At 44.6% G+C, this 14,269-nt stretch overlaps 1 protein-coding gene across 1 annotated transcript in view; it reads left to right on the top strand.

Moving 5' to 3' along the window:
- BRAP (BRCA1 associated protein) overlaps positions 1-14,009 on the top strand; it is a 44,267-nt gene extending 30,258 nt beyond the window's left edge. Inside the window, exons 10-12 of the mRNA XM_031001032.3 lie at positions 738-827; positions 6,383-6,486; positions 11,595-14,009. Of these exons, the coding sequence (XP_030856892.1) occupies positions 738-827; positions 6,383-6,486; positions 11,595-11,958 (558 nt within the window). The 3' untranslated portion in view covers positions 11,959-14,009. The remainder of the gene's footprint in view (positions 1-737; positions 828-6,382; positions 6,487-11,594) is intronic.
- The last annotated feature ends 260 nt before the right edge of the window (positions 14,010-14,269 follow it).

The raw sequence follows: 14,269 nt of genomic DNA, 5'->3' as shown, positions 1-14,269 counted from the left end.
TTCTAATGTCCACAGCTCTGTCTTGGTCAAGTAGTTCTCTGGACTCGGATCTCTGTCTTTATCTGTTCTTCTTCTATCTGTCAGCACCCTCTCAAATCTCGCCTTCTCTCACATCTTACTGTCATACGCCATCTGTCCCTTCCCTGTGGTTACACAGCACTGTTCATTCATTCATGCAGTCATGCAGCAAACAATTCTCGACATCCACCATGTGCCAGGCACTGGAGATACAGCAGTAGAGATATAACCCTTGCTTTCAAAGAGTTCACAGTCCAGTCAGGGAGACAGGCAGGTAAACTGGTGATGAAGTGCTGCTGTCCTGAGTGCTGTTACTGATAGGCACAGTGCTATCAGTCAGGGGGTGCCTGACTCAAGTGCTGGGTGGGACAGGATGGGACAGGACTGCTTCATGGGGTCAGGGAGACAGGTAAGTTTATTTGAGTTATACGTAGATTTAAAACCACTGTGGTTCTTCTTAAAGTCAGCTTGACCAGAATAAAAGTTTTTATAAGTACATTTATTCTGACTAGATTGTAAGCCCCAGGAAGACAGAAGCATAATGTCATTTGTGTCCCCTGGTCCAGTATATATTGAGTAGAGTAGAACCAGGGCGTAAATATACATTCTGTTGGTTAGTTTTAGTTTTCTGTGGATCATTAAATATCAGATTTTTAAATTGGATTTCAGAGGCTGACAACAGTGACTTACATTTTGGTCTTTATTCTCTATGTTTCTAGTATTCATATTTACTAACAAGCCAGCTGGAATCTCAGCGAATCTACTGGGAAAACAAGATAGTTCGGATAGAGAAGGACACAGCAGAGGAAGTAAGTCTGTTTGGTTTGGGTGACTGCGGAAATGACACATGGCAGGGCACTCTGATGGGGGGTGTGGAAGGCAGAGTACAGGGAAAGAGGAATCTTACCATCTTCCCTTCTCAGGCAGGTAATAGGTGGAGAACTGTTTTCCACTAAAAAGAAACTTTGGATTTAAAGGCTTGACTGTTTTGATATTTTGGGGTCTTAGGGGGTTTTGTTTGCTTTTTTTTTTTTTTTTAAACCTCAATCTGGTTTTCTAGTGCCTTGTGAAGTTCCACTAAAAACATAGAAGTATCTACATGAGGGTTTGTCATTTGAGTCAGGCACTTGGGAACCGCTGCCTTTGGGAGCTAAACATGAACTTCTAAGGCAATGAAATGGCGCAGAGCCTTTCTAAATGGAAGGAAATAAAATTGGGCAGAGATACTGGCACTTCATTATTCACCCTGAAGATCTAGGGCAGCAGTTTTCAAATTTTAACAAAATAGTCCTTCAAAAAAGGTGCCATTCACTACTTTAGCAAAATTAAAAAGTGGTATGATTTTGGTGGAAACTCAGATGGAAGGCCCAGAGCTCTGTCTCCAGTATGTGCAAGGAACCCTGTGACTTCCAAAGAAGGTAGTCTGAAAACTAGTAAGCATCTGTGTATAATTGTGTATAATTATGGCTCTAGGAACCTTTCTTTGGACCTAGGGACAGTGTTTGTAATTCAGTGATTCCCTTAGTATGAAATAAAATCTTGTAAAATTTCTCAATGATTACTTTAGTAACCTTGTGAGTCCCCACCTATCCTTGGGCCTTCAGATAGGCAGTACAGAGCTGGGCTTGGGGCCCACCTCTGAGGTGGCTAGGAATATCCTGGAGCTTAGCAGGCAGGGCCATGGGCCCCAGTTTCTGGATATGCCATAAGTGGGCAAAATCAAGGTCTGTAAAAATTAATGCTTAACATCAGCTTTAGGCCAGGTGTAGTGGCTCACACCTGTAATCCCAGCACTTTGGGAGGCCGAGGCAGGCAGATCACTTGAGGTCAGGAGTTTGAGGCCAGCCTGGCCAACATGGCGAAACCCAATCTCTACTGGAAATGCAGAAACTGGTCGGGCGTGGTGGCAGGCGCCTGTAATCCCAGCTACTCAGGAGGTTGAGGCAGGAGAATTGCTGGAGCCCAGGAGGCAGAGGTTGCAGTGAACCAAGATTGCACCACTGCACTCCAGCCTGAGCAACAGATCGAGACTCTGTCTCAAAAAAAAAAAAAAAGTCAGTTTTAAAATGATCTGCAGTTAAAAGTTATTGATGAAATTCTTACAAGAGCCTTCTAATCAATGCATGTGCCCTTCCAGTGGCACTCAAGGTCACTTGACTTTACTAGTTCTGAATAGGCCTTGATTAGAGTATGTGCAGGGAGGACTGCCTCCCAATGCTCTCGATGGAGCAGAGCGCAGGTCGCTGCCGCGTACTGTGAAGTTGGCTCACGGGAAGTGCATTGGCAGCTCCGCTGCAGCTGCACTCATGGGTTTTTCCACGGGATATACCAGTGTGACTACCTCAAGTGCTTCATCCAGACCCTTGAGAGCTAAGCTCAGGATTCTCTCTGCCCTCTAGGATTCTCTCTGCCCTCTAGGATTGAAAAGCAAGTCAAGGGGCAGGAAAACGAAACACTGAAACTTATGTTTGCTTTTAGGTCAGGGTAAAATGGAAGCCACAGCAGCTCTAAATAAAACGCTTGGGGTGCTTAAAAGGATGCTTTTGTTTTCTAGTAACAAATGTCGTTTATCCATAAGTTAATGGATGATGCAAGCCTTTTGTTCCGCCACGGTCCTCCTTTTGGCCAGTCCCTTGTCCGTTAGCACCCCCAGCAGTAGAACATGTTCAGGGAGAAACAGTAACCCGGACCCTGAGTTTCACTGACAGAGATTCTTGTTTGTGGGCCTTCTGTTGATGTGGAGGAGGGGTGTGGATCAAGGTTGAAATTCATTGTGGGCTTCAGTTATAAACACTGTTTCTTTCCCCCAGTGCCTTAGGTAGTGCCGTTATTATAGCATGTGAGCACAGCCTATTCTAGAAGATGAAGCTCACAGACATTCAAAGGTTCTTAGTTTTCATGGCCATGTATGAGGAACACATGGTAGGCAGAGGCAGTCGTAAGGTGACCTCCTCTAAAAGTATTTCTTTTCTTGTGCATGTCTAGCTCCATTTTAATCAGTATTTTTCCAGCTGTGGATTGTAAAATGAGTTTGGTGGACCACAACTAGCATTTTTATTAGATAAAATAGTGTAGATGTAAATATTAGGGTGTAATACAATTAATATTGTTTTGTGAAACTCATTTCACTTTTGTGTGTGTCATGGGTGTTTCTTACTGTGGGCTAATGATCAGAATTTTTCATTTGTTTTTTGAGATAAGATCTCACTCTGTTGCCCAGGCTAGAATGTAGTAGCACCATTACAGCTTACTGCAGCCTCAGGCTCAGCCTCTCATGCTCAAGCGATCCTCCCACCTCAGTCTCCCTAGTAGCTGGGACCACAGGAGGGTGCCACTGTGCCTGGCTGATTTAAAAAAAAAAAATTTATTCAGATCGGGGCGTCGGCCGGGCACAGTGGATCACGCCTGTAATTCCCAGCACTTTGGGAGACCAAGGCGGGCGGATCATGAGGTCAAGAGATTGAGACCATCCTGGCTAACACGGTGAAATCCCATTTCTACTAAAAATACAAAAAATTAGCCAGGCTTGGTGGCACGTGCCTGTAGTCCCAGCTACCTAGGAGGCTGAGGCAAGAGAATCACTTGAACAGGGAGGCGGAAGTTGCAGTGAGCTGAGATCACGCCACTGCATTCCAGCCTGGGCAACAGAGCGAGATGCCATCTCAAAAAAAAAAAAAAAGAGAGAGAGATGGGGGAATCTTACTATGTTGCCCAGGCTGATCTCCAACTCCTGGGCTCAAGCAAACCTTCTGCCACGGCCCTCCCAAAGGGCTGGGATTACAGGCGTGAGCCATGGCACCGGACCAGAAATGTTTTAATAAGCACTAATTTAAATCGTTGTTAACATTTGTCTGTAGCAATATTAAGAACCTTTTTGGCGAGGCGCAGTGGCTCATGCCTGTAACCCCAACACTTTGGGAGGCCGAGGCAGGCAGATCACAAGGTGAGGAGATTGAGACCATCCTGGCTAACACAGTGAAACCCCGTCTGTACTAAAAATACAAAAAATTAGCTGGATGTGGTAGCGGGTGCCCATAGTCCCAGCTACTCAGGTGGCTGAGGCAGGAGAATGGCATGAACCCAGGAGGCGGAGTTTGCAGTGAGCCGAGATTGCACCACTGCACTCCAGCCTGGGCGACAGAGTGAGACTCCATCTCAAAAAACAAACCAACCAACCTTTTTAGGGTTACCTTTATATTTTCATCTTGATTTAAATGTGTTTGGCTTAAGTATCTTTACTGTCCAAGACATGTACAGTTTGGTTCCTTATGATAGTAATTTCTGTCCTTTTCAACTTACTTAAACTGACAGGAGTCAGTTTAGAAGAAAATTTCAAAAGGATCTAGTGCTCTGTTATTTTAAAATAATATTGAAGAGAAAATTAATACCTAACTAGAATTTGAGCGATTTTAAATCTATTTTGATTTTTATGACAGAGAAGTACATTTTGAAATCTCTCTTCCAGCCAGATGTGGTGGCTTATGCCTGTAATCCTAGCACTTTGGGAGGCCGAGGCGGGCAGATCATGAGGTCAGGAGTTCAAGACCAGCTTGGCCAATATGGTGAAACCCCGTATCTACTAAAAATACAAAAATTAGCTGGGCGTGGTGGCATGCACCTGTAGTCCCAGCTGCTCAGGAGGCTGAGGCAGGAGAATCGCTTGAACCCGGGAGTTGGAGGTTGCAGTGAGCCAAGATAGCGCCATTGCACTCCAGCCTGGGTGACAGAACAAGACTCTGTCTCAAAAAAAAAAAAAAAAAAGAAAGAAATCTTTCTTCCATGTTCTTCCAATGGAGGTTGGCTATAAAGTTAATTTGAACAAAACATTTATTTTTATTGTATTGTATTGTATTGTATTTTTTTTGTGATGGAGTCTTGGTCTGTCTCCCAGGCTAGAGTGCAGTGGTGTGATCTTGGCTCACTGCAATCTCCACCTCCCTGGTTCAAGCCACTCCCTGCCTCAGCCTCCTGAGTAGCTGGGATTACAGGCGCCTGCCACTGTGCCCGACTAATGTTTGTATTTTTAGTAGAGACGGGCTTTCGCCATCTTGCCCAGGCTGGTCTTGAACTCCTGACCTCGTGATCCACCCGTCTCGGCCTCCCAAAGTGCTGGGATTACAGGCGTGAGCCATCGTGCCCGGCCTATTATTATTATTATTATTATTATTATTATTATTAAAGCTAGTGCTATTAGAGACTTCCTAGGCAGGCTGTATGGAAAATGATTAAAAAGAAAGGTCTAGCTGATCCCTGGGCTGTATGACTCAAATTCTCAGCCACTTTCAGTTCCTGTTATATTGCCTTGTGGTTCACCCAGCCTCCCGACTTTGCCTTCCCACCAAATCTTTTGCTGGTGTCCTTAGACCAGTGGAGTTGAGGAAATTCCCAAGTTCGCAGATCTTCACACAGGAGTGGTTTCAGTATCTACCTAGCCAGACTCCAACATACTCTGGGCTAGGATGGCTGCCGTCTGATATGTTATACATCAGAATTTTTTAATTCTCTTATGTTTTTAAGGCTGTGTAATATGAATTAGTCTATGTATATTGTTTTTATAAATAGACTCAAAAGAACATGGACTGCTTATAGTCCACGTGGCTTCATGATACATGAAAAAAATATTGTGAATTGGAAAAAATAAACAACTAGAGTCAACTGTCACAAGTTTCTTAGATTACCAATGTTTGTCTCTACAAAAAATACAAAAATTAGGTCAGGCGCAGTGGCTCATGCCTGTAATCCCAGCACTTTGGGAGGCCGAGGCAAGCCAATCACTTGAGGTCAGGAGTTTGAGACCAGCCTGGCCAACGTGGCATCTCTACTAAAAAATACAAAAATTAGGCCGGGCACGGTGGCTCACGCCTGTAATCCCAACATTTTGGGAGGCCGAGGCAGGTGGATCACCTGACGTCAGGTGTTCGAGACCAGCCTGGCCAACATGATGAAACCCTGTCTCTACTAAAAATACAAAAATTAGCCGGGCGTGGTGGCAGGCACCTGTAGTCCCAGCTACTTGGGAGGCTGAAGCAGGATAATTGCTTGAACCCAAGAGCGGGAGGTTGCAGTGAGCCAAGATCATCCCACTGCACTCCAGCCTGGGCAACAGAGCGAGACTCCGGCTCAAAAAGAGAAAAAAAAAGATTTCCCGGCATTTTTAATCCTATTACAGAAATTCTTTCAAATGATTACCTCACCTTTTCTTTATTTTTTTTCCCCGGCCTGGAAACTGCCATATCTCACCTTCTCTAATTTTGGTTTGTCAAAGTTATATACAGATAATTGGGGGGAAAAATATGATGTTGGTCCCAAAGAGCACACCACATTACCTTTGTGAAATGAATCTGATTTCTCTTTGCTCTTTCAGATTAACAACATGAAGACCAAGTTTAAAGAAACAATTGAGAAGTGTGATAATCTAGAGCACAAACTAAATGATCTCCTAAAAGAAAAGCAGTCTGTGGAAAGAAAGTAGGTATAATCAGTCTATTCTGTTGTAACAGGCTCTATAAACAGACAGTTTCTTTCATTCCTATGGAAACACCCTCATTTTCAAATATATGTATCACCAGGTTTTCAGGAGTCTCCCTATATATGGAACAGGCTTCTCGTTTATTAAAAAATGCGGGGTTTCATACCAGATGGATGCCATGTGGAATGCAGTGCTCTCTTCTGATGTCTGTGCACTTGCAGTGTGTGCAGATATCTTCCATTTTTGCCTGTGAAAAGCAATTTTCTTCCATCCAGAGCCTTCGGCTTCTTTGAGCCATTGTGGCTGAGAACTGGCAGTTAGGAAGGAGACTGTGTCTAAGCTGGAGATGTTCTATGCTGTGGCCTTGGGCAGGAGTTAAAGGCAAGAGATGTTGAATATGGAGCAAAAAACTCATGAACAGCATGGCGATAACATTCCTTATTTACTGTTATTTGGGAAGATAGTTGCTACTGATTGAAATTACCAGCCAGGCATGGTGGCTTACGCCTGTAATCCCAGCACTTTGGGAGGCTGAGGCAGGCAGGTTACTTGAGCCCAGGAATTCAAGACCAGCCTAGACAACATGGTAAAACCCCATCTCCACTAAAAATACAAAAATGAGCTGGGCATGGTGGCGCATACCTGTAGTCCCTGCTATTCAGGAGGCTGAAGTAGGAGGATCACATGAGTCTGGGAGGCAGAAGCTGCAGTGAGCCAACATCTCACCACTGCACTGCACCCTGGGCAACAGCGAGACCCTGTCTCAACAAAAATAAAATTTTGTTAAGCTATTGTAAAAACAACACTACAAAATTAATAGAAGTAAAAATTAAAAATTACCCTATACTTTCAGCACCCTAACAAATTGAACAACTGTGTCGAAGAATACAAAGTAAAAACCGGACGGGTTTTTTTTGTTTGTTTGTTTCTGTTTTTGTTTTTGTTTTTTTTTTGGAGACAGGTCTTTCCCTGTCACCCAGGCTGGAGTACAGTGGCATAACCTTAGCTCACTACATCTTTTTTTTTTTTTTCTTTTTTTTCTTGAAACGGAGTCTCGCTCTGTTGCCCAGGCTGGAGTGCAGTGGCGCGATCTCGGCTCACTGCAAGCTCCGCCTCCCGGGTTCACGCCATTCTCCTGCCTCAGCCTCCCAATAGCTGGGACTACAGGTGCCTGCCACCATGCCCAGCTAATTTTTTTGTATTTTTAGTAGAGATGGGGTTTCACTGTGTTAGCCAGATGGTCTCGATCTCCTGACCTCATGATCCACCCGCTTTGGCCTCCCAAAGTGCTTGGATTACAGGCGTGAGCCACCGTGCCCAGCCCATCTTTATTTTTAGACAGAGTCTTGCTCTGTCTCCAGGCTGGAGTGCAGTGGCGCAATAGGCTGGAGTACAGTGGCGCGATCTCAGCTCAACTGCAACCTCCCCCTCCCGGATTCAAGTGATTCTCCTGCCTCAGCCTCCTGAGTAGCTAGGACTACAGGAGCACACCACCACACCCAGCTAATTTTTGTATTTTTAGTAGAGACAGGGTTTCACCATGTTGGCCAGGATGGTCTCGATCTCTTGACCTCATGATCCGCCCTCCTCAGCCTCCCAAAGTGCTGGGATTACAGGCGTGAGCCACTGTGTTCGGCCAGCTCACTACATCTTCCACCTCCCTAGGCTCAGGTGATCCTCCCACCTCAGCCTCCCAAGTAACTGGACTACAGCTGTGCACCACCACCCCTGGCTAATTTTTTTTTCTTTTTTTTTTTTTTTTTTTGAGACGGAGTTTCGCTCTTGTTGCCCAGGCTGCAATGGTGTGATCTCGGCTCACTGCAACCTCTGCCTCCGGGGTTCAAGCAATTCTCCTGCCTCAGCCTCCCGAGTAGCTGGAATTACAGGCATGCACCACCATGCCTGGCTAATTTTGTATTTTTAGTAGAAACAGGGTTTCTCCATGTTGGTCAGTCTGGTCTCAAACTCCCGACCTCAGGTGATCCACCCGCTAAAGTGCTGGGATTACAGGCGTGAGCCACCTTGCTTGGCCTCTGGCTAATTTTTTGCAGAGACTGTTTTACCATTACAGGCATGGGCCACCACACCCTGCAAAAACCGCAAGTTGTTTTTCACCCTCTAGATCCTGCTATCTAGTGTTAACCATTATTAACCAGTACCAGTGAATATTTCTTCTTCTAGATGTTTAGCTCTGCCCACATAAATATCTCACATGCATAATCTTTTCTCTGCAAAAATAGAATCTAGGTATTCTTTTTGATAAAATATGTTTTTGGGTTTTTTTTCATACTAGCACATCTAAATCTATACTGATCTTTGTAACATCTGCATGCTATTTAATTGTATGGATGTACCATAATGATTTCTGTTGTTGTGGTTGTTGTTGAAATAAGGTCTTGCTGTGTTGCCTAGGCCAGAGTACAGTGGCGTAATCATAGCTCACTGCAACCTCCAGCTACTGGGCTCAAGTGGTCCTCCTAGTCTGAGCTTCCTGAGTAGCTAGGACTACAGGTGTGTGCCACCATGTCTGCCCAATTTAAAATTTTTTTGTAGAGACGGGGTCTTGCCATATTGCCCAGGCTGGTTTTGAACTCTTAGCCTCAAGTGATCCTCCTCCTTGATCCTGTCTTGGCCTCCGAAAATGCTAGGATTATAGGCATGAGCCCTGCACCTGGCCTGCCATAATAATTTTGACCAGGTTCCTATTGATTGTGTCAAGTTGTGTCAAATCTCACACTACTATAAGCAATACTGTAATGAGCATCTTTCTCCATGTCTCTTTTTGCCTAATCCTGAGTATATCTATTCTATGGTATAAATTCCTAGAAGTAAAATAGCTGTGTCAAAGGGCATGCAAATTTTTTGTTTTTATTTATTTATTTATTTATTTATTTATTTTTGAGACGGAATCTTGCTCTGTCACACAGGCTGGAGTGCAGTGGCATGATCTCGGCTCACTGCAACCTCCGCCTCTAGGGTTCAAGCAGTTCTCCTGCCTCACCCTCCCGAGTAGCTGGGATTACAGGCACACGCTACCACACCCGGCTAATTTTTGTATTTTTAGTAGAAATGGAGTTTCACCATGTTGGCCAGGCTGATGTTGAACTCCTGATCTCGTGATCCACCCTCCTCGGCCTCCCAAAGTGCTGGGATAACAGGCGTGAGCCACCGTGCCTGGCCCAAATTTTTTGTTTTTATAGATATTGCCAAGTTGTCTTCGAAAGAGTTTATACCAGTTCATGCTCCAGTGCTAGTGTGTAAGTGCCTCTTTTCTCATGTCTCAGCTCTTAGGTGTTCTGATGCATAAAAATAGTATCTCAAATAGTGGGGTTTTTTTGTTCGTGGTTTTTGTGTGTGAGTGTTTTTGGTTTTTGTTGTTTTTTTGAGACAGGGTCTTACTCTGTCAGACAGGCTGGAGTGCAGTGATGCAATCACAGCCCACTGCAGGCTCAAATTCCTGGGCTCAAGCAGTCCTCTGCCTCAGCCTCCCAAGTAGCTGGGTCTACAAGTGCACATCACCACACCCAGCTAGTTTTTTAATTTTTCTTTTGTATAGACGGTGTCTCGCTATGTTGACCGGGCTGATTTCAAAGTGACCCTCCCACTTTTGCCTCCCGTAGTGCTGGGATTACAGACATGAGCCACTCTGCTGGGTCTCAGATGGTATGGGTTGTTTGTTTGAGACAAGGTCTTGTTCTGTCACTCAGGCTGGAGTGCAGTAGCATGAACACAGCTCACTGCAGCCTTGACCTGCTGGGATCAAGCAATCCTCCAGCTTCAGCCTCCTGTAAATCTGGGACCACGGGTGCACGCCACCGCACCTGGCTAAGTTTTTTGATTTTGTGTAGAGACAGGGTCTTACTTTGTTGCCCAGGCTGGTCTCGAACTCATTTCCTGTTTCATTTACTGAAGCGATCCTCTCGCCTCAGCCTCCCAGAGTGCTGGGATTCCAAGCATGAGCCAATGCACCTGGCCTCAAATGGTGGTTTCATTTGCAATTCTTTACTTATGAGTAAGACTGGACATCAAGAATAGGGCACTCCCAAGTCTAAAGCCCTTTGGTTAGAATAAGTGCCCTTTTTTTCCCCTTCAGCAAATGCAATGAAGTCAGAGTACTTGACTCTCCAAGAATGCCACTTTTCCTCATAACTTCCTTATCACAGCTATCATCTCGAAGGCACCTATTTAACCACTGACTGCAAAACAAAGAAGCAGTAGAATTTTTACCATCAGTCACAGAATAGTTTCTGCTACTGAAAACTTCCTGATGCTTAAAAAAAAGTATCTTAAAAGTACATTTGTGGGCTGGACGCGGTGGCTCACACCTGTAATCCCAGCACTTTGGGAGGCCAAGGTGGGTGGATCACAAGGTCAGGAGTTCCAGACCAGCCTGACCAAGATGGTGAAACCCCGTCGCTACTAAAAATACAAAAATTAGCTGGGCACAGTGGCAGGCACCTGTAATCCCAGCTACTTAGGAGGCTGAGGCAGGAGAATCGCTTGAACCCAAGCGGCAGAGGTTGCAGTGAGCCAAGATCACGCCACTGCATTCCAGCCTGGGCAACAGAGTGAGACTCCATCTCAAAAAAAAAATAAATAAATAATACATTTGTGGACTGGTGCAGTGCCTCATGCCTGTGATCCCAGTACTTTGGAAGGCCGAGGCAGGTGGATCACCTGAGGTTGGGAGTTCAAGACCAGCCTGGCCAACATGCCGAACCCCAATATCTACTCAAAATACAAAAATTAGCCAGGCATAGTGGCAGGTGCCTGTAATCCCAGCTACTTGGGAGGCTGAGGCAGGAGAATCGCTTGAACCCAGGAGGTGGAGGTTGCAGTGAGCTGAGATCGTGCCATTGCATTCCAGCCTGGGCAACAAGAGCGAAACTCCGTCTCAAAAAAAAATACACTTGTGTTAAGTAGAGCAAAATTCTTGCTTTGCATAGCTGATTGCGATGGCAGAAAACCATTCTCCCTCACCATGGGAGAAAGGGGTCTGTCCTAAAGGGATTCTGAGGTCATGGTTTCTCTGTTCAATCCCAGAGCAGAAAGGGGACTGTGTCAGCAAATGAAAAATGTGCTTTTGTCTTCCTTTGTTTTTCAAAAGGTGCACTCAGCTAAACACAAAAGTGGCCAAACTCACCAACGAGCTCAAAGAGGAGCAGGAAATGAACAAGTGTTTGCGAGCCAACCAAGTCCTCCTGCAGAACAAGCTAAAAGAGGAGGAGAGGGTGCTGAAGGAGACCTGTGACCAAAAAGATCTGCAGATCACCGAGATCCAGGAGCAGCTGCGTGACGTCATGTTCTACCTGGAGACACAGCAGAAGATCAACCATCTGCCTGCCGAGACCCGGCAGGAAATCCAGGAGGGACAGATCAACATCGCCATGGCCTCAGCCTCGAGCCCTGCCTCTTCGGGAGGCAGTGGGAAGTTGCCCTCCAGGAAGGGCCGCAGCAAGAGGGGCAAGTGACCTTCAGAGCAACAGACATCCCTGAGACTGTTCTCCCTGACACTGTGAGAGTGTGCTGGGACCTTCAGCTAAATGTGAGGGTGGGCCCTAATAAGTACAAGTGAGGATCAAGCCACAGTTGTTTGGCTCTTTCATTTGCTAGTGTGTGATGTAGTGAATGTAAAGGGTGCTGACTGGAGAGCTGATAGAAAGGCGCTGCGTTTGAAAAGGTCTTAAGAGTTCACTAACCTCACATTCTAATGACCATTTTGCCTTCCTGCTTGGTAGAAGCCCCAACTCTGCTGTGCATTTTTCCATTGTATTTATGGAGTTGGTGTATTTGACATTCAGTTCTGGGGTAGGTTTAAGATGTTAAGTTATTTCTTGTAACCTCAAAGGTAAGGTTATCTAGCACTAAAGCACCAAACCTCTCTGAGGTCATAACAGCTGCTTTAAAGAGAGGTTTCCATTGGCTACTAAGGAGTTATGAAGATTCCCTAGCAATAGTGTCATATCATTATCATCTCCCCCTTCCTCTGGGGAGTGGAAGAATTGCTTGAATGTTATCTGAAAAGAGGCCTGGTAGTAAACCAGGCCCTGGCTCTTTACCAGCAGTCATCTCTTCTTGCTCTGGGGCCAGCCAGGAAAAACAAACAACCCGGGGCACATTGGGTAGACTCAGTGTAGGAAAAATGGTGGCAGCTCCACTGTTTATTTTTGGTGACTTCATACGTCATTATGAACCGCAATTAAGGAGGAGGCTTAATGGCTGTTCCCAAACTCAAATCTCAGAGTGGGTATCCTAGCATCTAGCAAGACTAAGTGGGGAGATTTCTCATCCGTGTGAAAATGTAGAGTGAGGCCTCTGACTAGCTAATTGTGTATTTTGTTGGGTTTAGTATTTTCTAAATGTTTACAAAATATTGGGCTGCATGTTCAGGTTGCAGCTAGAGGGAGCTTGGGCAGATTTTCAATTACGCTTTCAAGATATAACCAAAAGCTGTTTCTAAATCCTAAAATTAGAATTTCAACAGAGCCCCCTTTAGAACAGTCATATAACGCTTGTGTGGGCCAACAGAGGGGCTGTGTACTCTCTCTGGAACCATAAATGTCAAATAATTCATAACCTGCAGTAATTGAGCAAACTTAAAATAAGACCTGTGTTGGAATTTAGTTTCTTGAAGAGGTAGAGGGATAGGTTAGTAAGATGTATTGTTAAACAAGAGGTTTTAGTTTTTGCTTTATAATTAGCCACAGGTTTTCAAATGATCACATTTCAGAATAGGTTTTTAGCCTGTAATTAGGCCTCATCCCCTTTGACCTAAATGTCTTACATGTTACTTGTTAGCACATCAACTGTATCACTAATCACCATCTGTTTTTGTGGGATGTGCTGCAGCATTTCCCAAAAAACTTTATGTGTAATGTTGCAAAATGAATGTACTCAGACATTCTTAATTTTTACTTAGGGCAGACCAACTCTTTGAGTCTCTCTTGGACTTATATATACAGATATCTTAAGAGTGGGAATGTAAAGCATAACCTAATTCTTTTTCCTATAGAGATTCTATTTTATTTAAAATCTATTTTTACACTAGTTAGAATCCTGCTGTTTTGGCCAAGTACTTGTCTTGCATGTCTGACCTTGCAGAAGCTGGGGTGGATCATAGCATACTAATGAAGAGAATTAGAAGTAGTTTACAAAGCTCGCTCACTCCTCATTTCTCTGTGATCCCTTCTATCCAGTGGCCCCACCACCACCTGGGAAAACAGATTTTTCAGCACAGGTGGGATAAATGTTCTGAAAGGCTGTGCCCAGAGGAATGAGCAAATAGGCAAATGTTTCCAAACTACTTGGAGGTTTAAAAAAAATATGTCCCAGAAAAAAAAAAATCTTACCAAGATACGTAAAGAAAATTTTTTTTTTTTTAAACAGTCAAAGAGTCATGTTTGAATTTCACAAAATCACATCAGACAGAAGTTGTTTTATTCAGGAGGGAAATGAACCACTTAATATACCCATACTACCTTGAACAATGAAATTGAATTAAAATAGCCAGACTTTGAAATTATTCTGCCCCGTGTGAAATGTGTGTCTCCGACTGACATTTGCTTGGGAGCATGTCTCTAATAATCTAAGAAAGTGTCGGCCGGGCACAGTGGCTCAGCGCCTGTAATCCCAGCACTTTGGGAGGCCGAGACGGGCGGATCATGAGGTCAGGAGATCGAGACCATCCTGGCTAACATGGTGAAACTCCGTCTCCACTAAAAAACAAAAAAAAAAATTAGTTGGGCATGGTGGCAGGCACCTGTAGTTCCAGCTACTTGGGAG

The sequence above is a fragment of the Gorilla gorilla genome, chromosome 10 (genome assembly GCF_029281585.2).
Source record: "Gorilla gorilla gorilla isolate KB3781 chromosome 10, NHGRI_mGorGor1-v2.1_pri, whole genome shotgun sequence".
NCBI lineage: Eukaryota > Metazoa > Chordata > Mammalia > Primates > Hominidae > Gorilla > Gorilla gorilla.
Note: the sequence above shows the minus strand (reverse complement) of the source record. Positions and strands in the feature narration are given on the sequence as shown.